Raw genomic sequence first — 26,784 nt, forward strand, 5'->3', positions numbered from 1 at the left:
ATTATTGCCTGGAGAATCCCATGGACAGAGGAACCTGGTGGGCTACAGTCCATGGGGTCGCCAAGAGTCAGACACGACTGAGTAACTGAGCACACAGCACGTCCTTTATGCTTCTCTGTGTTTTCTCATATTTCCTGAATTAATATTTTTACTCATGCAAATAAACCATATTTTAAAAACAACCAGGGCTTCCCTGTGGTCCAGCGGTTAAGAATCAGCCTTGCAGTGCAAGGGACATGGGTTCCATCCCTGGTCCAGGAATATTCCACATGCCTTGGAGCAACCAAGCCCGAGCACCATAACTACTGAGTCCTCGCACACCTAGAGCCCAGGCTCTTCTCAACAAGAGAAGCCAGCATGATGAGAAGGCCTCATACTGCAGTGAAGAGTAGCCCCCACTTGCTGCAACTAGAGTGCAATAACGAAGACCCACCACAGCTGGAAAAAAAAAAAAATCTAAACTTAAAAAAAAATAAAAACAACCAAGTGAAAGTCACTCAGTTGTGTCCAACTCTTTGTGATCCCATGGACTATACAGTCCATGGCCAGAATACTGGAGTGGGTAGCCTTTCCCTTCTCCAGGGGATCTTCCTAACACAGGGATCAAACCCAGGTCTCCCGCATTGCGGGTAGATTCTAAACAACCAAAACAGGTTCTAAACCCTGGAGCTTCTGGCTCCTGTCTTTCCCCACCCTTCATCTCCTCATAGAACACCCCAGAAAGGAGGCTGGGATGAAGTCGGCTGGTGTGAGTCCAATCCCCTTTATCCTTGAACCCTGGGGTGATGTGAGTGTCATCCCCACCTGTGAAGGAAGGTGTGTAGCCAGGAATAAATGCTCTCAGAGAGCAGGGCCTCGTGGGGGCATCACCTGAGGCAGCCTGGCATCTGGGAGTCTCCTAAACACTAGAGCGAGCCAGCCACCAGTCTGGCGGATGACTGGAGAGGCCGGGGAAACGGGAAAGGCCTGCACCAGCTCATTTGCCTGGGCCCTGGATGTCACCCCGTAGGCCGAGGACTAGGTCTGTGTCCTGGAGTCTTTCTGATCAAATGATTTGGAGACTCAGCCCTCCCCCCAGCAGGCCTGGACGCCTTGGCTCAAGGGCAGCCCTGTGGCCTCTCCCTCCTCACCAGGGATCCCAGCCGGGCAGGGCCAGGGCAAACAGCCTTAACGGTAAGGGGAGGTGGGCTGCGATAAGGGAAGGCAGATAAAACCAGTCCCACTGGGCACGAAGCCCAGCCTCAAGGCCCGGAAGTCTCCGCATGCCCCCTCCCTAGTACTCCCTTCTGCCTGCTCACCTTTAACCTCCAGTGGGTTGTTATTTAACTCACAGGAAGTTCTGACTTAGTCCTGCGCTCAGAAATCCAGCAGGGAGGCTGAGAGATCCCTGGGCTGATCCCAGGATGAAAGCAGAAGCCTATCAGGTGAGACCTTCTCCCAGGCCCCTGCCCACAGCCCCAGGCACACTCCCCCAAGGCCAGGGTGGGAGAAGGCCAGCTCTTGGGAATCCCTCCAGCTCCCCCTCCCCTCTGTGGCCCAGCCCAAGGCAGGTTTGGCAGAGGTACCCAACCTGTGGGTCACTCTGTGCCCCACCCGGTGGGGGAGTGGGAAGCCCAGGGATGAGAGGTGCCAGGTCCCTGGCTACTTGCTGGCCAGTGGCTGAGACGCTCTGGTGGGAAGCAGCCATGGAGGAGCCAGGCCTATCGGGGTGTCCTCTCTCGGCTAAAACTGCCTCCTTCCAGGTAGGAGAACACTGACCTTGGACAGGCAGCCTTCTTCTCTAAGGCTACCTTTTCTGCAATGAGTGTAGATAGACCTCAGGGATCCAAGCCATTAGCAATGATCATAACCTCATACTTTGCGGAGACCCAAGAAAAAAGCCTTGTCATCCTACACCTTGTTCTAAAGGCCTGGGGTGGTCCAGGGCCCCCCAACCCCATGGGCCTCACAGCTTCCTTTTCACCAACTGGAGGCTCCACAGAACCCCCCACCCAGTGTGGGGATGGGAAGCTCTGAAGGAGGACTGGGCAGCAGGCGTGGGAGGCAGCCGAGGCGGCCTTGAGGGTCCTCCTGTGTGCCAGGCCCCGTTACAGACCGGGTTTCGTCTGACTTAACTCTCTAGGCTGATCTATGAGAAAGAGCGGTCAGCTCTATTTTAACATTGATAATAACAGTGGCACTATTGATCAAACTGCTTTCTACCTGCTGGGCCCTGTGCTCGCTGTTGTCTGTGTTTGATGATCTGAGACCATTATTGTCTGCATTTTAAAGATCTGGAAGGTGCGAGTAGGAGCTTGTAAGGACTTGGCTTGTTGAAGGTTTCTGCTGCTGCTGCTAAGTCACTTCAGTCGTGTCCGACTCTGTGCGACCCCATAGACGGCAGCCCACCAGGCTCCCCCGTCCCTGGGATTCTCCAGGCAAGAACACTGGAGTGGGTTGCCATTTCCTTCTCCAATGCATGAAAGTGAAAAGTGAAAGTGAAGTTGCTCAGTTGTGTGCTCACCGCCAGACCTCTGAGGCCAGCAGGATTGCGACCCCAACTTTACAGATGAGGAAACAGGGCTTCAGGGGCAAGGAGACCGCCAGCTCAGAAGCGGCAGAATCATCCTTGGAGGGGACCAGCTAGAGCTGGGGGTGGGAACCCCAGGCTGGACTATGTGAGTCTGTAGACACTAGACAAGTTGGTTAGCCTCTTTGAGCCTCAGTTTCCTCCTCTGTAGAATAGGCACCACAAGATTGCCTGTCTCCCTCTTGGGATGGCTGTGCGAGGCCCTGTGAGGATCTCACGGCTGTTGTGGCTCAGCCAGCGTCCACTGGGGCTGCACACCAGGCTGGCCGCTTCCCCCCAACCCCTGACAGTGAGGACCTTCCGCCCAGCAACAGAGGAGCAGCGCCAGAAGCCAGGGGATGGGAGTTATGGCTTCTTCAAGGTCAGCCAGGCCCCCTGGCTCTTGAGGCCAGGACCCTAGAGAGGTGAGGCGACCTGACACACAGTGTGGTCCCCTCACCAGGGGCGGCCTCCTGGGCTGGGGAGTATTGGCATTTCGCAGGGCTTCTCATCTCCCTCTGAACTGAGAGCCGGCTCAAGGCCAGAGCCCAGTTAGTTGACCAGATGACCAGGCACTCCAAGGGCACAGGGCAGCTGTGGGCAGGGTCCAGGGATGCCTGGGGTGCACTGTGGTTGTTGTTCAGTCACTAAGTCGTGCCCAACTTTTTGTCACCCCCACGAACTGCAGAACGCCAGGCTTTCCTGTCCTTCGCTATCTCCCAGAGTTTGCTCAAACTCATGTCCATTGGGAGGTCTGGTATTACAGACCCCTGTGAATGACTATACCACTTCCCGTTAGCCCTTTGTTGTCTTCCCGAGAAATGGGTCCCGGAACAGACCTTCCCTCACAGGGTGGGTGTGAGGATCAAAGGAGACAGATGTGTATAAAAGTCCTTGCACAGTGCTGATGTCTAGGAAGAACTTGTATTGTTATTTAAGAAAACCCATGTTACAAAAAAAAAAACAAACAAACCACGAGCCAGGGTTTCCCTAGCTTGATCAGAGGGGCTAAATTTGGAATCAAAAGGAGCTGGAACTGAGCTGAATCCTTGAACCAACTTGCTAGTTGGTGACCTTCCCAGGTGATTCCTTGCCTCCTGTCCTCTGTTTCCTCACCTGTAAAATGGGCTCAGTACAGCACCAGGCAAGGAGGAGGCTCTGCAAATCTTACCTCCAGGGGGAAGGTACCACGGACAATCATGGTTGCAGAGTGTCATAAACTGAGAAAACATGTTCCACACTTTTTTTTTTCCTCTCTGAAAATTGGCAATCTGCTCTCAGGTTTGAGCAAAGAAAGGATCGGCCAGCTCAGAGACCACTCAGGCCCTTCGGGGAGGTGGCAGAACTGAAGCCAGCCTTTCAGTGGCATGTCCCACCTCAAGGCTCCACACCACACACCCGGTGCCCTTCAAAAGGCCTTCTTGGCTATGAGTGGAGACCCCAGAAACTTCCCAGGAGCGTCTGGGAGCCACATCTGCTTCCAGGTCAGTTCTGGCCCCTTGCTGGGCCTCAGTGCCCCCAGCTGCTGACCAGGAATGTTGATCAAGAAGAGCTCTGAGGGATTTCCTTGGCAGTCCAGTGGTTAAGACTTCGCCTTCCAATGCAGGGGTGAGGGTTCGATCCCTGGTAGGGGAACCAAGATCCCACGTGCCTCTCGGCCAAAAAAACCCAAAATATAAAACAGAAGCAATATTGTAACAAATTCAATAAAGACTTTAAAAATGGCCACATCAAAAAATCTTAAAAACAAAAAAACAATAGAGCTCTGAGATGCTGGTCACCTAACATGGAAGGAATCATTCATTCTTTTTCCCACTTAGGCATGTTACCAGGGGAAAAATTATAAAATACATACAAACAAAAGGAAGGTAACAGTCACCTCTAAATAAAAATTTTTAAAAAGAAAAAAAAATATATATATATATATACTTATAAAAAAGTCACTTCTAGCCTTACATCTCAGAGGTAATCATGGTTACCTTTTAGGAGAAAAATGCCCAGGCTAGTTTCTAAATTGTAATTATTTGAACAAAAATGGGATCCCAGTGTCCATACTGAGTCATCAAAAGGTTTGTTCCCTTAACAAGCTTCTTATATCAAAATTTACAATGCTCTGTTAGAAAACATTTTGAAATGCTGATACAGTCACATGGTTTAGAATCTAAAAGGTACAAAAGGGTAGATGGCAAGAATGTGGCAAGGGGACATTTGATCAGAGATCTGAAATGATCATGAGTTAGTCACGTGAACTTTAGGGGGAAGAACATTCCGGATGGAGGGAATCCCAGTGCAAAAGCCCTGAGGCTCTGTCGTGCGCTCACTCTGTATGACCTCAGGCTGGCTGAGCAACCCCTCTGCCTCAGTTTCCCATCTTCATAAGGAGGATAATCACAGTACTCCTCAAGCTGCTGTGAGGATTAAATGAATACCTTTCATGCTAAGTAACCTCAGATATGCAGATGACACCACCCTTATGGCAGAGAGTGAAGAGGAACTAAAAAGCCTCTTGATGACGGTGAAAGAGGAGAGTGAAAAAGTTGGCTTAAAGCTCAACATTCAGAAAATGAAGATCATGGCATCTGGTCCCATCATTTCATGGGAAATAGATGGGGAAAAAGTGGAAACAGTGTCAGACTTTTATTTTTCTGGGCTCCAAAATCACTGCAGATGGTGACTGCAGCCATGAAATTAAAAGACGCTTACTCCTTGGAAGGAAAGTTATGACCAACCTAGAGAGCATATTGAAAACCAGAGACATTACTTTGCCAACAAAGGTCTGTCTAGTCAAGGCTATGGTTTTTCCAGTGGTCATGTATGGATGTGAGAGTTGGACTGTGAAGAAAGCTGAACGCCGAAGAATTGATGCTTTTGAGCTGTGGTGTTGGAGAAGACTCTTGAGAGTCCCTTGGACTGTAAGGAGATCCAACCAGTCCATTCTGAAGGAGATCAGCCCTGGGATTTCTTTGGAAGGACTGATGCTAAAGCTGAAACTCCAGTACTTTGGCCACCTCATGCGAAGAGTTGACTCATTGGAAAAGACTCTGATGCTGGGAGGGATTGGGGGCAGGAGGAAAAGGGGACGACAGAGGATGAGATGGCTGGATGGCATCACTGACTCAATGGACATGAGTTTGGGTGAACTCCGGGAGTTGGTGATGGACAGGGAGGCCTGGCGTGCTGTGATTCATGGGGTGGCAAAGAGTCGGACATGACAGAGTGACTGAACTGAACTGAACTTCATGCTAAGTGCTCAGTAGGTGTGGACTTTCACAAAGGTGGGCGTGAGCTTGGTGTGTTTGAGAATCAGAGGAGACCAGCAGGGCTGGGGGCAATGGTAAGATCAAAAGTTTGGACTTCATCCTAAGTGCAGTGAGAATCCATGGGGAGATTTGAAGCAGGAGAGAGGAGATCTGGTTTTTTTTTGTTTTTGTTTTTTTTAAATGATTTAAACGGGGATTTCCTTGGTGGTCCAGTGGTTAAGATTCCACACTTCCAATGCAGGGAGTGCGGGTTTGATCCTTGGTTGCGGAACTAAGATCCTCCATGTCACGTGGCATGGCCAAAAAAAGACAAAAAAAAAGGGGGGGAAACAATTGTGGTTGTGGGGGTCAAGAGGAACAACAGGAAGGAGGTAATAGGTTAGACCAGCAGTGATGGCCTGGGCCTGGAGGGATGGCAGTGAGGCCTAGCTTTATTTATTTATTTACCTTTATAATTGTATTTATTTATGGTTGTGCTTTTCTCCAGTTGCCGTGAAAACAGGGGCTACTCACTAGTTGCGGTACGTGGGCTTCTCATTGCGGCAGAGTCTCTTGTTGCAGAGCATGGGCTCTAGGGTGTGGGGGCTTCAGTAGTTGTGACACGTGGGCTCGGTGGTTGAGGCTCCCAGGCTCTAGGGCACGGGTTCAGTAGTTGCTCCACGGCATGTGGGATCTTCCTGGGTTAGGGATCAAGCCGTGTCTCCAGCATTGGCAGGTGGATTCTTTACCCCTGAGTCACCAGGGAAGCCCGAGGCCTAGCTTAAGACTTGAGCCCCCTGGGTGGAGCTGTTCTCCAAACTGAAAAGCCCTGGGGAGCAACTGAGATGCCTGCAGACGCTGAGCAGTCACCAGACGCTCATGTCGGTAGCCAGCAAAAAAGGGACATTTGAAAGTCAAACATGGTCACATGTTTGACGTGTGACCGGGGACAGCAGGGACCACCTCGGGGAGAGGGGTGTGAGTCCCTGGCTGCAACGGGAGGAGGTCAGAGGGGAGAACGCAGAGCCAGCAGGGCTCACCCAGCCAGGAAGGAGGAGGACGGGGAGGGGAGGTGTCCGGGAAGCTGAGAACAAAGGGTTTCAGGAAGAAGGGCGTCATCAGGTCATCAACTGTGTCACCTGCCACCCGAGATGGAGGGTGATAAACAGCACGTGGGCCCCTGAGCACAGTTCCAGTTGTTTGTTTCCTCGGGGTCAACCTTAGAAGCAGTAGAACCGCAGGGTCAGAGGGAGGCCCATTTTTAAGGTCCGCTGCCCTCCTAATACACTAAATCCATTCACACCTCTGGAGCCAGAGTCAGGGCGAGGATAAGGAGAGGCTGCCCCACTGAGGATATGGAATTCTGTTTAAGGCAAGTTTCTTCTCACCCAGTGACAGAAAAGAATTTCCATGTAGGTCCCTGGATATAAGCTGACATTCAGAGGTGAGGGGAGCCCTTATGTATCAGAGGGTCTGAATCTGGATGTGGCCATTGGAAATGTACCCTCCCTTCTGAATGCTAGTCTTCCGCATAAACCTGCCAAAGAGCTTGAACCTCGTCTGGTCTTCACAGAACCCTGGGTGGGGGTGGGGAATGGCCAGCGGAACCCCTCTAGTCCTGGCTCTCTGGAGTGCCTTTGGAGACTCTTGGCATCATCAAGACCCAGCCTCCCCTAGAAATTATGAAATGGGACAGAACTCAGTTCAGCCTTGTCCTATTAAGAAGACTGCAAGTCAAGACAGAATCAGAAAGAGCAAGCATATTGCCCAAGGTCACACAGAGCATTGACAGCAGAGATTAACCAGACCAGTGGTGGCAAGTTGGGGCAGGTTTTAAAGCCAGGAAATCTGGCTTTGCGTCTTAGCTCTGCCACACACTGTCTCACTCTGAATGAGTTGCTTACCCTCTGTGAGCCTCCATTTTGCCACCTGTCAAATGGGGATAATCTTTCATTCATATATTTTTTGTGGGAGGAGGGAGGAGGGTTCAGGATGGGGAACACATGTATACCTGTGGCGGATTCATTTTGATATTTGGCAAATCTAATACAGTTATGTAAAGTTTAAAAATAAAATAAAATTAAAAAAAAAGAGATTGCAATGCCAATCCCAGGGATAAACGCTAAAGGAACCCACCCAGAAGAGCAAAGAGGAAAAGTTTAGGGGAAAGGTGTTTCAGGCAGAGGTAAAAGTTGTGAGCATGAGCTTGGCCAAGACCAAGTCTAGAAGTCTTTGCCAGCTGTCACAATGAGGCAGGAGAGAGAGCAGTAATTTAGGCAGATCTGAGTCTAGATAGCCCAGCATGGTGCCTTTGCTGACCTGCTGTGTGGCCCCAAGCTGTCTCTCTTCCTCTCTGGTCCCCAACCTCCCGTCCCTACAGGCTTTAAACAGAAATCACAAATCTTTGTTCTTTTCAACTTTCATTCTTCACTCTTCTCTTGCTCCCTGGGCAGGGTGCTCCAAGAGCAGAGCCTTGTCATCTGTCCCCACAAGCCAGTGTCCCCAGCACCAAGCCCAGGTCTGGCAGAGACAATTTCTCACCAAATGAATGCATGAATGGATGGATGGATCACACCCTTTCCCTTTGGGAGGGTGGGGGGTTGAAGCAGGACCCCCGGCCCCTCATTACCCTCCGTGCATGCCTGCAGACCTGCCTCCCATGGGTGGACACTGGCCTGCTTGCCAGTTTCCCTGAGTCCTTGTTTTCTCTGCTCTCCACACAGTGGATTTGTTTCTATTGTTCTTTATGAAGAATGAGAACCCCTTAACGGTATCACCAAAAGGCCAACAGTGGTTCTCCGGGTGCACTATGAAAGTGCTTTTGATTTTCTCCTTTATACTTTCGCTACTTTCTTGTACAAATATCTGTAGCTTTTCAAATAAAAAGCAATGATGAGACTTTCCTGGTGGTCCAGCGGCTAAGACTCCATGCTCCCAGTGCAGGGGGCCCTGGTTTGATCCCTGGTCAGGGAACTAGATCCCGCATGCCACAACTAAGACCTTGTTGTTGTTTTTCAGTCGCTCAGTTGCGTCAGACTCTGTGACCTCATGGACTGCATGCAGCATGCCAGGCTTCCCTGCCCTTCACTGTCTCCTGGAGTTTGCTCAGATTCGTGTCCATTGAGTCGATGATGCCAGCCAACCATCTCATTCTCTGTCATGTCCTTTCCTTCTGCCCTCAATCTTTCCCAGCATTAGGGTCTTTTCCAATGAGACAGCTCTTTGCATCAGATGGCCAAAGTATTGAAGCTGCTTTGGTGCAGCTTCACCTAAGACCTAATGTAGCCAAATAAAATTTTTTTTTAAAAATCCATAATGCAAAGGAGATGAGGGGAATGCTAAAGAAATACAAATGACCTTTTTTAAAAAATTAATTATTTTTATTTTGGCTATGCTGGGTCTTTATTGCTAAGCAGGCTTTTCTCTAGTTGTGCAGAGCAGGGCCTACCCTCTAGTTGCAGGGTACAGGCTTCTCATTGCGGTGGCTTCTTTTGTTGCTGAGCACAGGCTCTAGGCATGGGCACTTCAGTGGTTGTGGCTTCCGGGCCCTAGAGCACAGGCTCAATAGTTGTGGTCCATGGTCTTAGTTGCTCTGCAGCATGTGAGATCTTCCTGGACCAGGGATCGAACCCATGTCTCCTGCATTGGCAGGCGGATTCTTTACCACTGAGCCACTAGGGAAGCCCTTGACTTTAAAAGATAAAAAATGCTCACCTCCTTCATAATAAAATAAATGCAAAAGATAGCTACCCTGAGAATACATGTTTTCCCCTATGGGATTGGCAAGATCAGAGTTGGCTAATGGTGTGTGCTGGTGAGGAAATAGCTGGCTCATGCCCCTCAGGGCCATGAGGGTGGACACCGGCCTTGTCCCTATGGAGGGCAACATGGCAATCTGTATGAAAGTGTCGAATGCACATCACCTTTGATCCAGCCATTGCACTTCCTGGGATTTATCCACCAGATGTGCTCACACATGGAAGGAATAATGTTACTTGCCGTAGCATTGCTTGTGATGGCCAAACATTGAAAATCTAAACATCCATCAGTAAGAGACTGGCCACATACACGACAGTACTTTCACACCAAGGAGTACTGCTGCTGCTGCTGCTGCTAAGTCGCTTCAGTCGAGTCCGACTCTGTGCGACCCCATAGACAGCAGCCCACCAGGCTCCCTCGTCCCTGGGATTCTCCAGGCAAGAATACTGGAGTGAGTTGCCATTTCCTTCTCCAATGCATGCAAGTGAAAAGTGAAAGTAAAGTCGCTCAGTCGTGTCCAACTCTCAGCGACCCCATGGACTGCAGCCTACCAGGCTCCTCCGTCCATGGGATTTTCCAGGCAAGAGTACTGGAGTGGGGTGCCATTGCCTTCTGTGCCAAGGAGTACTATGCAGCTTTAAAAAAGCAAATCAGCCAATACAGCCTCTCTTATGTGGCAACACAGTCCAGAATAAGGTCTAGGATATAAAGTTATGTGGGAAAAGTTCAATGCAGACTCGTGTATATAGTCTGCTGCTATCTTTGAGTATAAAGAAGTGTGTGTGTTAGTCTCTCAGTCATGTTGGACTCTTGGTGACCCCTTGGACTGTAGCCCACTAGGCTTCTCTGTCCATGGAATTCTCCAGGCAAGAATACTTGAGTATAAACAAGAAATCAATATATATTTGTGTTTCCTTGTAATTGCATAAAATGTCTCTAGAAAAATCACAAGAAGCATAACTTTGCTTTTGGGTGGAGGAATTAGGTTGCTAGGACTTGGGGTGGGAGGGAAGCTTTTCCCAGTGTACCTTTTCATACCTCTCACTATTTAAATGATATGATGTATTATCCATCCAAAAAAAAAAGTGAGAATTTAAAGACAAAATAAAAAGTAAGAAACAGTTTGAATACGACAAAGAAGATAAATCGATTGTATTCCTTCCCCTCTTAAATTTCCAGGTGTCATTGGCTATAAAAATTGTCCTTGGAGGGAATTCCCTGATGGTCCAGTGGTTAGGACATGGTGCTTTGACAGCTGGGATCCCACAGAAGTCATGGGATCAGCCAAAAAAAAAAAAAAAAAAAAAGATCCTTAGAGACCATGGAGGAAAGGCCACTGGGTGACTTTGCCAAGGCTTCTTGTTTTTGTTGTTCAGTCGCTAAGTCACGTCCAACTCCTTGTGATCCCATGGACTGTAGCATGCCAGGCTCCTCTGTCCTCCATTATCTCCCGGAGTTTGCTCAAATTCAGGTCCATTGAGTCAGTAATGCTATTTAATCATCTCATCCTCTGCCATCCCCATCGCCTCCTGCCCTCAGTCTTTCCCAGAAGCAAGATCTTTTCCAATGAGTCAACTCTTCGCAAAGTGACCAAAGTCCTGAAATTTTAGCAGTTTACTGAAATAGAAGCCTGGAAAGAAGTTCAATTTCACTGCAGCCAGGGAAATACACAGTAAGAATGACAGGGTACTCCAGACCCCGCCATCTGGGGGACATTCTGGAATAGGGGTGCTCTCTCCACACACACAACTGATGGGCTGCAACGTTTCCAGTGTTGGGGGGAAGGAATGGAAATACCCTTGGACCCAAATGTTCCTCATCCCATGCAATCTCACCCTCAGAAATTTAAGCCCCTGGTGTAGATGCTACCCTCTGCGGCAGAGCACTGCAGGCAAGGAGGGAATGCATTATGGTATAGCCACTGCTTCTGAGCTACCAGTGCCCCCAGCTCCAGTGGGGGCGGGGCGCAGGAGGAAGGTAGAGAGGCTAGGAATAAGGACTCTGGGGCCAGAGCTCAAATTTTGATGTTTTGACTTGGGCATGTGCCTTTATTTCTCTGGGCCTCAGTTTCCTCACTTGTGAAACAGGGCATAATACTGGTACCTATTTCACAGGATTTTGGTGATTAAATGAGTAATTATGTAGAATGGATTTAAAGCAGTGCTTGGCCCAGAAAGTTTCTACTTAACTGTTTGCTAAGTAATGGTCTTAAAGGGGTCCCTCCTTATTTTTTAGATTTTTTTTTTTGAGGGGGTTGGTTTTATTTTCTTTTTTGACCCTGGAGCATGCAGGAGCTTAGTTCCCTGACCAGGGATTGAACCCATGCCCCCTGCAATGAAAGCACAGAGTCTTAACCACTAGACCACCAGGAAGTCTATGGATCCCTATAGGCTTATTGTTGAGTATGAATGTTAAGATGCAGAAAGTATTGTCATTTGCATCAGCAAGGTTCTATAGGGAGTTCTCTGGTAGTCTAGTGGTTAGGATTTGGGGCTTTCACTGTGGCCTGGGTTCAATCCCTGGTGGGGGGACTGAGATCCCGCAAGCTGGGCTGCATGGCCCAGAAAAGCCAAAATAAAAAAGCCCAAGGCCCTAGCTAGTTGTGTCTGTGATTTCATGAGCAGACACACACCGGGGGACACACACTTGGTTGTCAATGTTCTTGTTGTTCAGTCACTAAGTCGCGCCCAACTCTTTGGGACTCCATGGACAGTAGCATGCCAGGCACCTCTGCCCTCCACTGTCTCCCAGAGTTTGTTCAAATTCACGTCCACTGAGTCAGTGATGGTATCTAACTACCTCATTCTCTGCCGCCCTCTTCTCCTTTTGCCTTCCGTCTTTCCCAGCATCAGGTTTTTTCCAATGAGTTGGCTCTTCACATCAAGTGGCCAAAGTGTTGGAGCTTTAGGTTCAGCATCAGTCCTTCCCATGGATATTCAGGATTGATTTATTTTGGGATTGACTGGTTTGATCTCCTTGGCTGTCAATAAGAATTACCAAAGGTGGAGGGAGAAAGACGGTTAAGCAAAAGAAAAAAAACATTTAATGCCATTTTATGATCAATTTTATGCAGTTATTAAGTTATAATGTATAAAGAAAGTTTCAATGATTTTTAAAAAAGAAGAAAACTAAGCAAGACAACAACCTGTCCATCTCCCATGGGGCAGGGGTGGGGGCACCCAACAGTGATATGAAGAGCAGAAGTCTAGCCAATGACAGAATCTTCCCAACACATGTGTTTATTTCAAAATCAAACAATCTCTGGTAAATATTTAGACCCAGTGTCTGCAGAAAAGAGGGAGAGACTACTACCATCAGTTGTTAAGGGACTGCCTTTTATCTGAGAAAACTTCTCCAGAAGCTTCTTGCAGCAATTCCCCACCACTACCCAAACACACACACCCTTCCAAGTCTCAACTGTAGAAAGGGAATCTCCATACTACTTTTTCCCCATGCTACCAGTTGGAACCAAGAAGGTCATATACAGGATCTTCCCTGGTGGTCTGTGGTTAAAACTCTGTACTACCCATTCAGGGGGCCCAGGTTCAACCCTTGGTCAGGGATCTAATGGGGGTGCCAAAAAATAAAGTAAAAAAAGTAAAAATATTTTTAAATAAAGAGCAAAAGTATTAATTAAAAAAATTAAGTCATAGACAGAAAAAGTTCTCAAATCTCCAGGACAAACCTGGATCCTCCACCCACAGGTAGGGCAGATTACTGCCCTCTCTGAGGGCAGCTCTCTCTAAACAGCACATCTTCCAAGGTGCAAATCTAATCTTGTCATCCTTTCTTAGAACCATTTTATTGTAATCCAAATCTAAATGCAACCCAATTTCTTATAAGGCCACAAGATCCTGCTGGCTCTGGCATCCTGTCACCCTAACTGTGCTCAATCTCCACAGCTCATGAGGTCAGGATGTCGCCTCTTCCAGGAAGCCTTCCCAGGCTGCCCAGGAATGGTTAGGGGACCCAGTAACTGTAGGTGCCTGGTTTTTGGTCTGTTATCCCGCAGTCAAGCTGTCAGATTCGTGAGGGCAGAGGCCACATCCCTGCAGTTTGTCTCTGTGTTGGGTCGGGATGTTTTGAGAGCTGCGATTCAGTGACCTCCCTGAGGTGTCCACAAGTTCTGTCATTGTATCCTGGCTCGTTGAGTCCTAAAATGTTGATGTTCACTCTTGCCATCTCCTGTTTGACCACTTCCAATTTGCCTTGATTCATGGACCTAACATTCCAAGCAACAGTTAGAACTGGACATGGAACAACAGACTGGCTCCAAATAGGAAAAGGAGTACGTCAAGGCCGTATATTGTCACCCTGCTTATTTAACTTATACGCAGGGTACATCACATCATGAGAAACGCTGGGCTGGAGGAAGCACAAGCTGGAATCAAGATTGCCGGGAGAAATATCAATAACCTCAGATATGCAGATGGCACCACCCTTATGGCAGAAAGTGAAGAAGAACTAAAGAGCCTCTTGATGAAAGTGAAACAGGAGAGTGAAAAAGTTGGCTTAAAGCTCAACATTCAGAAAACTAAGATCATGGCGTCCGGTTCCATCACTTCATTGCAAATAGATGAGAAACAGTGGAAACAATGGCTGACTTTATTTTGGGGGGCTCCAAAATCACTGCAGATGGTGATTGCAGCCATGAAATTAAAAGACGCTTACTCCTTGGAAAGAAAGTTATGACCAACCTAGACAGCATATTAAAAAGCAGAGACATTACTTTGCCAACAAAGGTCTGTCTAGTCAAGGCTATGGTTTTTCCAGTGGTCATGTATGGATGTGAGAGTTGGGCTATAAAGCAAGCTGAGCGTCGAAGAATTGATGCTTTTGAGCTGTGGTGTTGGAGAAGACTCTTGAGAGTTCCTTTGACTGCAGGGAGATCCAACCAGTCCATCCTAAAGGAAATCAGTCCGAGTATTCACTGGAAGGACTGATGCTGAAGCTGAAACTCCATACTTTGGTCACCTGATGCGAAGAACTGACTCATTGGAAAAGACCCTGATGCTAGGAAAGATTGAAGGCAGGAGGAGAAGGGGATGACAGAGGATGAGATGGTTGGATGGCATTACTGACTCAATGAACATGAGTTTGAGTAAACTCCGGGAGTTGGTGATGGACCAGGGGGGCCTGGCGTGCTGCAGTCCATGGGGTCGCAAAGAGTCAGACACGACTGAGCGACTGAACTGAACTGAACTGGTCCCGGCTCGCAGCTGGTTCTGGCCTGGAGCAGGGCTGCTGACTGAGACTGGCTATTTGGGGGAGGTGGGGGGAGTGCGGCCAGATCCTGGAGAAGACGACGAAAAGAGTGCGTATTTTTCTAGGGCGGGGGACTCCTGCGGGACCGTACCCCTCACAAACATGAACGAACTCTCCGGCCCGTGCCGGGGCCTGCCCCTCACAAAGATGGCGTCTCACAGATTCTTATTGGTCGCAGTGGCGATGGGCAGCTCTGATTGGCGAAGAGAGGAGGCGTGTCGGGGGCGGGCCCAGGAGCTTAGTTTTTTTTGGTCCGGGCCTAGCTTGCAGCTGTCTGGCCCTCTACCATGTCTCGGGCACGCTGCCACGCTCTCTTCCTGGCAGCGGTTTCTCCGCGTGGTGCAACAACCAGGGTCGCAGCGCGGCGAGGGTTGAGCGCGTGGCCTGTGCTGCAGGAGCCAGACATGGAGTATCAGGTATCTTTGCCCCCCGGTGGGAGGTCACGCAATGACTCGTGAGCCAGCCTGAGGTCTCTTAGCATCAGGTCTGCGCCAAGCTGAGAGGGTGGCCAGGAGCCTGGGACCGAGAGACTCGCAGGGGTCGAGGGGCGGGGCGGGCGGGGACCTTCTGGAGTCTGGAGGTGGGGACAGGCACCAGGAAGTTGGGCCCAGCTCTACCGGATTTGGAAATTCTGAGGCTGAAGTGAACCGCGGTTGGAAGAGAGGAAGGGGACGCCTGGTGGTAGGACCAGCGGCTCAGCTGAGATTCTGGAGTTATTACAGTGTCTCCGGACTCCGAAGCAGCAGTTGGGGGTGGGGGAGAGTAGAGGGATTCTGGAGTTCAGACTTGGGAGATCCAGGAGTCTAGATGTGTGTTGGAGTCTCCAGGATTCAGGAAGAAGAAGATCCAAGTGCTTAGAATTGGGGGACAGGCAGAACTCAGGAGCAGGGGTGTTGGTGAAAGAACATGGAAAACAAAAAACTTCCTCCTGGTTCTGTGCCAAAGGCCAGTTTCCAGAGACCAGCACAGGATGGTGGCCAGGCAGGTGGCACAAGTTTGAGGAGTAGGGCCTGCAACCAGGGCCTGCCATTGAGGCCCTGAAGGATTATAAATATCACTCCCACTTCCACCACCCAGTGTGAACTGTCCTGAGGCTATGCCTACCTGCCTTCTTGTCTGGGCAAGCCGGGCACACACTTCCTCCCGCTGAGACTCCTCTTTACCAACTGGTTGCTTCAGGCAACTCTTCTCTGGGTCAGAATGTGGGATCCCAATCCTCAGGGTTAGGCATGGAAGCCTCCAGGAATTCCTAGTTCTAATTCCGTCAGTTCTAAGATCCCAGCCTTCTGTGGTTCTGGCCCTGCTTTAGGAGGAGCCTGATATAGTGGTGAACTATGGAGGGAATTGGGCTTCCTCAGTGGCTCAGTGGTAAAGGATCTACCTGCCAGTGCAGGAGATGCAGGGCACATGGGTTCAATCCCTGGCTCAGGAAGATCCCCTGGAGAAGGAAACAGCAACCCACTCCAGTATTCTTGCCTAGGAAATCCCATGGACAGAGGAACCTGGTGGGCTACGGTCCATGGGGTTGCAAACAGCTGGACATGACTGAGCATGCACACGCATGCACGCATGGAGAGAATTAGGGCAAAGGCCTGAGAGTGAAGCCTAGTCCTGTTAGTCATATTACCTGTTTTTGCCTGGCACTCCCTAGGTAAAGCTGAACTGCCCCAGGCTCCCATTTCTGCCAGAGCTAAAAAGATGCCACTTCCTTCTCAGTGGTGTCTAACCTTTGGGCTGGGGCACCAGGGCTGGCGTGGCAGTCCTGGTACCCGGGCCTAGCCACTGGCATGCTGTGTTCCTCTGTCCCTATGGGCCCCTAATGCGCCTTAACTTGGTACCTGGGGCTTACTGCCAGGATGCCGTGCGCACACTCAACACCCTGCAGACCAATGCTAACTACTTGGAGATGGTGAAGCGTAAGCGGGGTGACCCCCAGACACAGCTGGAAGCCATGAAGCTGTACTTGGCACGAAGTGGGCTGCAGGTAAGGTGGGAAGGGCCTGTAACCACCTCCACCCCCCACTTCTGTCTGTGCATCCTGTGCCTGAGGCAGGGACCTTGTCTGTCTGTCCCAGGTGGAGGACTTGGACCAACTGAACATTATCCACATCACTGGAACCAAGGGGAAGGTGAATCACTGGACCCAGGGGTAGGGCGTCCACAGGCTGGGGTGGGGGGGTTGGGATCTGCCCAGACAAGACCTTTTCTTTACAGGGCTCCACGTGTGCCTTCACTGAACGTATCCTCCGAAGCTATGGCCTGAAGACGGGGTTCTTTAGGTACTGAGGTACAGAGGGATGTGGTGTCCCCTAGCTGTCTGGGGGGCTCTTGATCCAACCTGAACCTCAGGGCTAGGGTCACCCACAGGAACTCAGCTGCATGTCTTTCTGACCAGTGTTTATTCATTCAACATACATTCAGTTAGCATTTAGCATATTAGCCCAAGTTTATGGCAATCTCTAATTTTCATAATGCAAAGAACTTGGGGAGGGGAGCAGCAACTTGAATGGATAAAAGAAATACACATCTGGAAAAGTCAGATATCTTTTTATTTCTTTTTTGGCCACATCGTGCGGTATGAGGGATCTTAGTTCCCTAACCAGGGATCAAACCCGTGCCCCCTGCAGTGGAAGCGTGCAGACTTAACCACTGGAATGCCAGGGAAGTCCCTCAGACGTCTTTTTTTTCAGTTCAGTTCAGTTCAGTTGCCCAGTCGTGTCTGACTGTTTGTGACCCCATGAACTGCAGCACGTCAGGCCCTCCTGTCCATCACCAACTCCCGGAGCCTACCCAAACTCATGTCCATTGAGTTGGTGATGCCATCCAACCATCTTATTATCCTCTGTCATCCCCTTCTCCTCCTGCCCTCAATCCTTCCCAGCATCAGGGTCTTTTCAAACGAGTCAGCTCTTTGCATCAGGTGGCCAATAAGTCTGAATTTGGCAATAAGGAGTTCATGATCTGAGCCACAGTCCACTCCTGGTCTTGTTTTTGCTGACTGTATAGAGCTTCTCCATCTTTGGCTGCAAAGAATATAATCAATTTGATTTCAGCATTGGCCATCTGGTGATGTCCATGTATACAGTCTTCTCTTGTGTTGTTGGAAGAGAGTGTTTGCTATGACCAGTGTGTTCTCTTGGCAAAACTCTATTCACCTTTGCCCTGCTTCCTTCTGTATTCCACACCAAATTTGCCTGTTACTCCAGTGTTTCTTGACTTCCTACCTGTGCATTCCAGTCCCCTGTAATGAAAAGGACATCATTTTGGGGTGTTAGTTCTAAAAGGTCTTGTAGGTCTTCATAGAACCGTTCAACTTCAGCTTCTTCAGCATTACTGGTCGGGACATAGACTTGGATTACTGTGATACTGAATGGTTTGCCTTGGAAACGAAGAGATCACTCTGTCATTTTTGAGATTGCATCCAAGTACTGCATTTTGGACTCTTTTGTTAACTATGATGGCTACTCCATTTCTTCTAAGGGATTCCTTTTTTTTTTTTTTTTTTTAAGATTTATTTATTATTTATTGGCCGTGGTGGGTCTTCATCACTGCTGTGCGGGCTTTCTCTAGTTGCGGCAAGCAGGGGCTACGCTTCATTGTGGTATGGGGGCTTCTTATTGCAGTTGCTTTTCTTGTGGAGCACAGGCTTTAGGGCACACGGGCTTCAGTAGTGGCTGCACTCAGGCTCAATAGTTATGGTGCATGGGCTTGGTTGCTCTGCAGCATGTGGGATCTTCCCAGAGCAGGGATCGAACCAGTGTCCCTTGCATTGCAAGGCAGATTCTTAACCACTGGACCATCAGGAAACCCCCCTCAGATATCTTTTTATTAACTTAAATTCCTTACACAGTTTTTAAATCACATAGAAATATTTATCAGTTAGGGTATCTTTGCCATAAGGAGCAGAAAGCCTGGCTAGTAAGGGCTTAGACAGTAAGCATAGGGTATGATGCCCCTGTCGAGGTCTCCCTAGTGGGCAGCAGAAGGGAACCCTGTCACTGTGCCAGCCTCAGCCGCTGCTTTGCCCACAGGGCAGCGCCCCGTCTTGGCCACATTCAAGCATCTAAAACCACACCAGAGGATTGGAGTGAGCCAGTGGGGATAGATAGGGGTCCCTCTCCCTGAAGCTATATGTGCCTTTCTTAAACCCATCTCTGGCAAAGCAGTGGAATTAACATGCCAGCAAATCGCTCAGGTTTCAGTCCCTAGGCTTGGGGCGTTCAAGATGTGTGCCTCCTTTTATTTTACCAGTTCTATCAAGTGGCCTCTGTAAACAGCTGAAACCAGCTGACTGAGGTCCTTTCAGATCAGTGTGTTTTCCCTTCACAGTTCTTCGTTCAAAATAGAGAAATGGAGAGGATTCATAATATGAGAGGGTCTTTGAGGATTCGAATAGAAGTCCCAAATCTCTCATCTAAAATAATTTGAGGAGTTAAAAACTCAGCCTTCAACTTGGGCCCATGTGGCCTCATGGGCCAGTCTGGGGCTGCAACTTGAACACAGCTGATGAGGCTTTGTCCTCAAGGGCAGGAAGACAGACAGACATTATGGGGACAGATGTTGGCAGAGTAGCTGATGGGTGTGGGCTGCTGGAGGCAGTGCTATAGGAGCCCAGAGAGCATTCCTGACCAGCCTGGTGGGGAGGATCCTTTCTCTCTTCTGGAGGAGTGGTCTTAACTTGAGATCTGTGTAGTGGGCAGGTCCACAGGTAGGCCTGGAGATAGAAAATACATGGGCAGGCGGGTGAGGAAGCAGGGCTGGAGGAGCTAAAAAATAGCTGGGGCACAGGGACCTTCCATGGGATGCAGGAGAGGTGAGGCACAGAGGCCAGTGGAACCAGCCCCACTGGGGCCTAGAAGGCCGAGGTGAGGAGCGAGAAGGGTTTTCAGCAGGACAGTGACATAGCCTGATTTGTTTTTCCAAAAGACGGGTCTGACTATGGGGCGGGGGTGGCGGGCAGCCTGGGGGTCTTGGGAAGGGAGTTTCCTGATGACCCTGGTTCTTTCAACAGCTCTCCCCACCTGGTGCAGGTGCGTGAGCGGATCCGCATCAATGGGCAGCCCATAAGCTCCGAGCTCTTCACCAAGCACTTCTGGCGCCTCTACCACCGGCTGGAGGAGACCAAGGTGCCTGTGCCAGAGGGCTGGTGGGTGGGCAGGCTAGGGGACCTCAAGTGGGTGGGTAGACCCAGAGGGCACTGTGCATCCCAGGACACCATCTCCCCCAGCACAGAGGCTGCAGTGGCCTTGAGCTCTGACGTGATCCTGTCCACAGGACGACAGCAGCTGTGTCTCCATGCCCGGCTACTTCCGCTTCCTCACCCTCATGGCCTTCCACGTCTTCCTCCAAGAGAAGGTGTGTATGGCCCCCTCCCCAAAACCCTGTGTTCCAGACCTTGGGAAGGGGAATCTCAGCAGGTTAAGGGCTCCCATGCGGCGTCCGGGAGCCCCTGTGCCCCCTGCCATGCCCTCTGATCCTCTGCAGGTAGACCTGGCCGTGGTGGAAGTAGGCATTGGCGGGGCTTACGACTGCACCAACATCATCAGGTGAGGCCGATGGCTTGGGGAGAGGGATGGTGGCCAGGAGCCCAGGGGCATCCTGGCCCTTTTGTTTCCCGCAGGAAGCCTGTGGTGTGTGGGATCACCTCTCTTGGCATCGACCACACTGGCCTTCTGGGGGACACGATGGAGAAGATCGCATGGCAGAAAGGGGGCATTTTTAAGGTGACCTGGGGAGGGGAGGTACATGGATGGCCTGACCCTGGCCCTCAAGATTCAGGGAAGGGGAGGGGTGCTCATTTGTATCTTGACTCAGAATTAGGTCTTGGAATCAGTGGGGTCTGGGTTCTCATGGGAACTCTGTGTGGGACTGGAACAAGTTGAGCCCCATCTCTGGCCTCAGTCTCCCCATCGAGGGGCTCCCAAAGGTCCAATGAGGGAAGGCTGAATGGGCTGCCCAGAACCAGGGATGTGGGGGCCAGAGATGGGCGGTGGAGCACCCTGGGCAGCCCCTGGCTCACTCTCCGTGTCCTCCACAGAGTGGCGTCCCTGCCTTCACCGTGCTCCAGCCTGACGAGCCGCTGGCGGTGCTAAGGGACAGGGCTCAGCAGATCTCAGTGAGTCTGATGGAGCTGCCGGGGGGTGGAGGAGGACTGCCTGGGGAGGCACTTTATCCTCTGGGCCCTCGGTTTGCTCATCTGTGTTCGTCCAGCTGGGGTGCATCTCGGTTCTAGGAACAGGGTTTGGTGGGTTCTGGTAGATGGAAGGGCTGATGGCATCAGGGAGGGCTATCCCCTGAGCAGCTGCTGCCTATCTCCTCCGCAGTGTCCCCTCTACCTGTGCCCACCACTACAAGCCCTGGAGGAAGGGGGGCCACCACTGACCCTGGGCCTGGAGGGAGAGCACCAGCGGTCCAATGCTGCCCTGGCCTTGCAGGTGGCCCGCTGCTGGCTGCAGCAGAAAGGTTACCAGGGTAAGTGGACAGGTCAGTGGGTGGGCAGGGGACAGGTGGACCTGCCTCTGAGGGCCCTTAGAGGTGAGGACCAAACCCACTGAAGCCCTCCCTCTCCCTTCCCTTCCCTGCCAGATGCTGGGGAGCTGAAGGCATCCAGGCCCAGCCTCCCGGGGCAGCTGTCCCTGGCACCTGTGTTTCAGCCCACGCCCCTCATGCAGCAGGGTGAGTTGGACCTTCCTGCCCAGCTGGGCCCCCTTCAGGTGTTTTCTTTTGGTCTCCTATTAGAGAGGTGGGGCCAAAGGTGCCTTAAGAGAAAGGACTCTGCTGAAGGCAGCAAGCTTCCCGCACTTTGAGTCCGTGAAGTCTCTCTGAACTTGTTTCCCCATCTGCCAAGTGAGACCATGATAGGATCCACTGAGAGGTGCTGTCACTAAAGGACTGAGTCCAGGGCCTGGCAGATATGGGATAAAGTGCCCGGGTGGCCTGTGGTAGCTGCCAGAACTGTCATGCTTGTCATCATCAGGAGACCATGAGGGTCTTGAGGATGGTGATACTCTTCAGGTTTCTTGCTTCCCCCAAAGCTTTCAGCACATAGTAGGACCTCGTGGCTGTTAAAGCCCTTCAGCAGATGGTTCCAGGGAGCCCACTGTGTGCCAGGCCCTGTGTCAGGGCCGTGAGACAGTCCTGGAGCCAGGGGGTTTACATCCCAGCCCCAGGACTTAGGGCTTCCCTGGGGGATCAACGGTGCAGAATACGCCAGCAATGCAGGAGACGTGGCAGACACAGGTTTAATCCCTGGGTCGGGAAGCTCCCCTTGGAGAAGGAAACGGCAACCCACTCCAGGGTTCTTGCCTGGGAAATCCCATGGACAGAGGAGCCTGGCGGGCTACAAGTCCAGGCGGTTGCAAAGCGTCCGATGCAACTGAAGCAACTGAGCACACAAGCCCAGGACTCACTCGCTCTGTGACCTAATCTCTCTGAGTCAGGGTTCTCTGCCTGCATTTTGGGACTAATAAAGACAGCAGCCCCCCCTCAGGGCTGCCTGGAAGATTCCACCCGATAAGGCAGCTAAACAGTTAATCCCAGCGACTAGGGCCCAACCAGAGGCTTCTGGGCCGATCAGAGTGGCGAGTAAGATCAGAGTGGCAAGTAACAAGGGCTCTGGGTGCGGGCAAGTAGTTAGTTGAGGACCGGAGTGGGAGAATACGGGAGGGCTGGCTTGGGGCTGCGCCTGGAGGACTGCCTTGCTCCCCAACCCCAGGGCTTCGGCACACGGAATGGCCAGGTCGGACGCAGTTGCTGCGGCGCGGGCCCCTTACCTGGTACCTGGACGGCGCGCACACCACCAGCAGCATGCAAGCCTGTGTGCGCTGGTTCCGCCAGGCGCTGCACCGCTGCGAGAGGCCGGACAGGTGAGCAGCGGGCAGAGGCGGGGCCGGGACATGGGGTCCAGGGGAGGGGGCGGGACCTCGGGGAAGGATGGGGCAGGGCTTGGTCTGTGGAGAGGGGCGGGACCTTGAGGAGGGGTGGAGCGTGGGCGGGGGCGAGGCTGGGTCAGTGGGGAGGGGTGGGACCTCAGGGAACGGTGGGGCGGGGCTTGGTCAGCGGAGAGGGGCGGGACCTTGAGGAGGTGGGGAGCATGGGCGGGGCTGGACCTCGGGGACGGATGGGGCGGGACAAGAGGACAGGCTCGGACTGGGACAGTAGGGAAGGAGAGGCAGTTTCTGGAGGAAGGATGGGGCGGGGCCCGCGGAGAAGGGGTGGGAGGCGCCTCCTCTCTGACGTCCCCTCCCCTCTAACCCTTCCGTCTCCCAGCGGGTCCGAGGTGCGCGTCTTGCTCTTCAACTCCACTGGGGACCGGGATTCCGCGGCCCTGCTGAAGCTGCTGCAGGTGAGGAACTGGCTGGGGTATGGGCAGCAGGCAGGCCAGCTCGGGTGCTGGCTTTGACCCCCAGCAGCCGTGCCTTCATCCCTGAGCCAGTTTCCTCAGCTGGAGAATGGCACTGATTGCTCATTCCCCTCCTGAACTGTGTTATAAAAGCATTGGGCACAGGGAAGTCACTGCCCGCATTCTCTGTGGTCACACTCAAGACCAGGATTATAGGCAGGACCAGGTAAGTGGTGTGAGGTGCAGGCTCTGGATTCACTTGTCAGGTTCCCTTCAGCCACTGGCATGTGACCCTGGATAAGAGATGGCATTTCCCTGAGCTCAGTTTGCCTCACCATAAAATAGGGATGTTACTATGATACCTGCTTCTAAACTTTGGTTTATCCAAGAAGACACACAGAACATAGATGGCCCATAAGTATATGAGAGTGTACTCAACATGCCAGATCAGTACAATGCAAATCAAAACCACAAGGAGATATTATTATCTCACACCTGTTAGAATGGCAGTGATCAAAAAGACAAGAGAAAGTAAGCATTGAAGAGGATGGAGACAAAAGGGAACACCTATGAACTGTTAGTGGGATATCATTTCACAGCAGCTATGGATAAGAATAGGATAATAATAGAAAGGTTTTTCAAAAAAGTTAAAAACTGGTATGTTATATGATCTGGCAATTCCACTTCTGGGGACTTATCCTAAGAAAATAAAAGCACTAACTTGAAAAGATTAAAAAAATAATAAAGTTTGGTTTAAGGGGTCACTGGACTAATAAGTATAGAGGGAGAGGCCCCACTGTGCCCAGGGAAACTGAGTCTGCCCTGGCTGTCAAGGCTGAAAGGGTTCCTAGGGATCGTTTCCCATTTCATAGACCCAGATGCTAAATCTGTCCTTCATGTCCACAACCTTGCTCCTTTGTGCTCAGTAGATGGATCACCTTAAGTCAATGTGCACGCCCCCTCCAGTCTGTCTCCCTGTCTGTGCTGGGCCGTGCTGCTCAGGCCACAGGCCATATCGGGTACACTGAGGTAGATCGGGAGGCAGGGGGCATGGAAGTGCTGTGGGTGGGTTTATGCAGTAGCGCTGCAGTTCAGCTGGGCGGGGGGTGGCGTCTCTAGAGATGGGGACAATGGATGTGGACTCTGGGGGTGCTGTGTGGAAGTCAGGATTGGGGGCCTCCTCTCAGGCCCTGACACTGAGCTTCTCCCTTTGGCCTTCTAGCCCTGCCAGTTTGACTATGCCATTTTCTGCCCTAACCTGGCAGATATGGCATCAACAGACAATGCAGGTGAGTTGACAGGCATGATCCCTGGGGTGGGCAGGCGGCAGAGGGCCCTGAGGTGGATTGCTGTGTGGGTGACAGTGGGGGCTTTTAAGCTGGAGGTCTTGGGTAGGAACTAGATTTGTTTTATTGTATAAATCAATACCCTTTGGTACGTTGTGAATGTTGCGTGTGACTGCAATACTACAAAGGAATTATTGGGGAAACTAGTTTTCAAAATGCAGGTTACAACCCAGTGATGGTTCTTGAAATCAGCTCAGTGGATCTCAACTAGCATTTTAAATAAAATAGAATAGAGAGTGTCAGTGTGTCTTGCACAAAATTAAGGGTAGGTACTGTCTGATGACATTCTCTTCTAGACATATACGTGTACACATGTGAGTCCTGGGTTACTATTATAAAATGTATTCTTTTTTACTGTGGGTTATGTAAAAAGTTTTTTTTTTTTTTAATAATCTAAAAAATACAGATCTCCAGGCCTCACATCAGATGGCATGGGGATAGTCTGGGAAGGCTGTGAGTTAGGACAGAAAGAGGTGCTCCGTGGGCAGAAGCCCCCCATTGAAGCTAAACTGCCTGGGCCTGTTTCTCACCAGCTCTGTGACAGAGGGCAGTCACTGAACTTTTCGAGCCTCCGTCTCCTCAGAGCTAAGGATGGAAGGTGCTTGGATAGAGCCTGGCATTGAGCAGGGGCTCACGGCATGCTTCCCCTCCCCCACCCTGGGCTGCCTCACTGATGTGTCTGTCCCCATGCCCCGCAGACCAACAGAACTTCACAGTGACACTGGACCAGGTGCTGCTCCGCTGCCTCGCCCACCAACAGCACTGGAGTCGCCTGCATGAGCAGCAGGTCAGCCCGGACCCCTGGAGCACCCCCGGCCAGGAGCAGGATGGGCCCGCATCTCTGCTGCTGGCGTCTCACCCACCCCACACCCACAGTGCCAGCTCCCTCGTCTTCAGCTGCATCTCCCACGCCTTGCAGTGGATCACCCAAGGCCGGGACCCTCTCTTTCAGCCGCCCAGTCCCCCACGGGGCCTCCTCGCCCACCCTGTGGCAGACAGCGGGGCCATGGTACTCCAAGAGGCTGCCGCCGTCCATGTGCTGGTCACAGGCAGCCTGCACCTGGTGGGCGGTGTCCTGAAGCTGCTGGAGCCCTCCCTGTCCCAATAGCCCAGGCAGTGGGGTGGAGGGGATGGGCATTTGCCCTGCATCTCCCATGAACTCCTAAACTATTTGCCTTTTGTGCCTTCCTGATTCTGTCTAGACTCACCCAGGGTCTTGGGCTCTAGGCAGTGAAATAGAGAGCTGGAGGCAGGATGCTGAGCTCTATCTCCGAGCCTTGGATGCCCCTAGTCTCTTCTTCCTGGTTCTCCAGCTGTTGGAGCACACCTGACCATCCAGCCCATCTCTACTCCCACCCTGCCTGCTTCCTGTCTCAGGCCCAGCTTACTGTGTAAGACGTCTGACCAAGCCTGGGGCCCTGCCGGCTGTTGGTTGCTGGTTGATAGATTTCCTCCTCCCAGTGGCCTTCTGGGAAAGGAGAGGGTCCCTGCCTGGGGCCCCCAGGACACAGAGAGTGGCTAAAATGATTTAAAGCTTTGAACTTTTTTTTTTCCTTAAAAAAAAAATTGGCTGGGACTTCATTGATAGTCCAGTGGTTTTAAGACTCTGCACTTCCAATGGAGAGGATGTGGGTTCGATCCCTGGCTAAGATCCCACATGCTGCATGGTGTGGCCAAAAAAATTTTCTAAAGCATTGGTTAAACATTTGATGGGCTCCCTGGGTGGCTCAGATGGTAAAGAATCTGCCTGCAATGCAGGAGACCTGGGTTCAATCCCTAGGTTTGGAAGATCCCCTGGAGAAAGGAATGGTTACCCACTCCAGTATTCTTGCCTGGAGAATCCCATGGACAGAGGATTCCTGGTAGACTACACTCCATGGGGTCGCTTGGAGTCAGACATGACCAAGCAACTAATACACAAACATTTGAATGACTCTTGACCTCTAGCTCCCTCAGCAGACAATAGGGGGATGAGGACTGTGGCCGGTCCAAGAACTGCCCTGCGTAGGAGCCCAAGTTGTGTGGCCTGGACAAGTCCTTCCCTCTGAGCCTCAGGTGGCCTGTCTGTGAAATAAAAAGGATGAATTGGTGTCCCTTGACCACATGGTAAACACAGGGACTTGTGATCACAAATTCTCACACCCATTTCACAGATAAGAGAATGGTGACTGGCTTAAAGAAGCCACGGGACCTGTCCACAGTCACACAGCCCAGAAGTGGGATTTGAACCCAGGATTTGAACCCAGAACAGTCACCCCTCTCCCTGGTATAGGTGCCCCTCCCCTT

The 26,784-nt window shown here is 51.2% G+C and overlaps 1 protein-coding gene across 11 annotated transcripts; it reads left to right on the plus strand.

The window, feature by feature from the left end:
* The first annotated feature begins 1,293 nt into the window (after positions 1-1,293).
* On the plus strand, positions 1,294-26,597 carry FPGS (folylpolyglutamate synthase). 11 transcript variants are annotated; one of them, XM_025261709.3, is made up of 16 exons: positions 1,341-1,424; positions 3,830-4,032; positions 16,667-16,795; positions 16,887-16,940; positions 17,026-17,090; positions 19,823-19,937; positions 20,086-20,166; positions 20,296-20,357; positions 20,432-20,534; positions 20,849-20,926; positions 21,135-21,282; positions 21,397-21,486; positions 22,526-22,676; positions 23,080-23,155; positions 24,375-24,441; positions 25,197-26,597. In XM_025261709.3, exons 2-16 carry the CDS (start codon positions 3,916-3,918, stop codon positions 25,604-25,606), a joined length of 1,746 nt encoding a protein of 581 aa, XP_025117494.1. In that variant the 5' UTR covers positions 1,341-1,424; positions 3,830-3,915; the 3' UTR covers positions 25,607-26,597. The 11 variants fall into 11 exon arrangements, with proteins under 11 accessions (XP_006074542.1, XP_025117500.1, XP_025117494.1 ...); XM_025261708.3 differs by lacking the exon at positions 1,341-1,424 and adding an exon at positions 1,479-1,742; XM_006074480.4 differs by lacking the exon at positions 3,830-4,032 and having other exon boundaries at positions 1,294-1,424.
* The last annotated feature ends 187 nt before the right edge of the window (positions 26,598-26,784 follow it).

Source organism: Bubalus bubalis, chromosome 12 (genome assembly GCF_019923935.1).
Source record: "Bubalus bubalis isolate 160015118507 breed Murrah chromosome 12, NDDB_SH_1, whole genome shotgun sequence".
NCBI classification, from domain to species: Eukaryota; Metazoa; Chordata; class Mammalia; order Artiodactyla; family Bovidae; genus Bubalus; species Bubalus bubalis.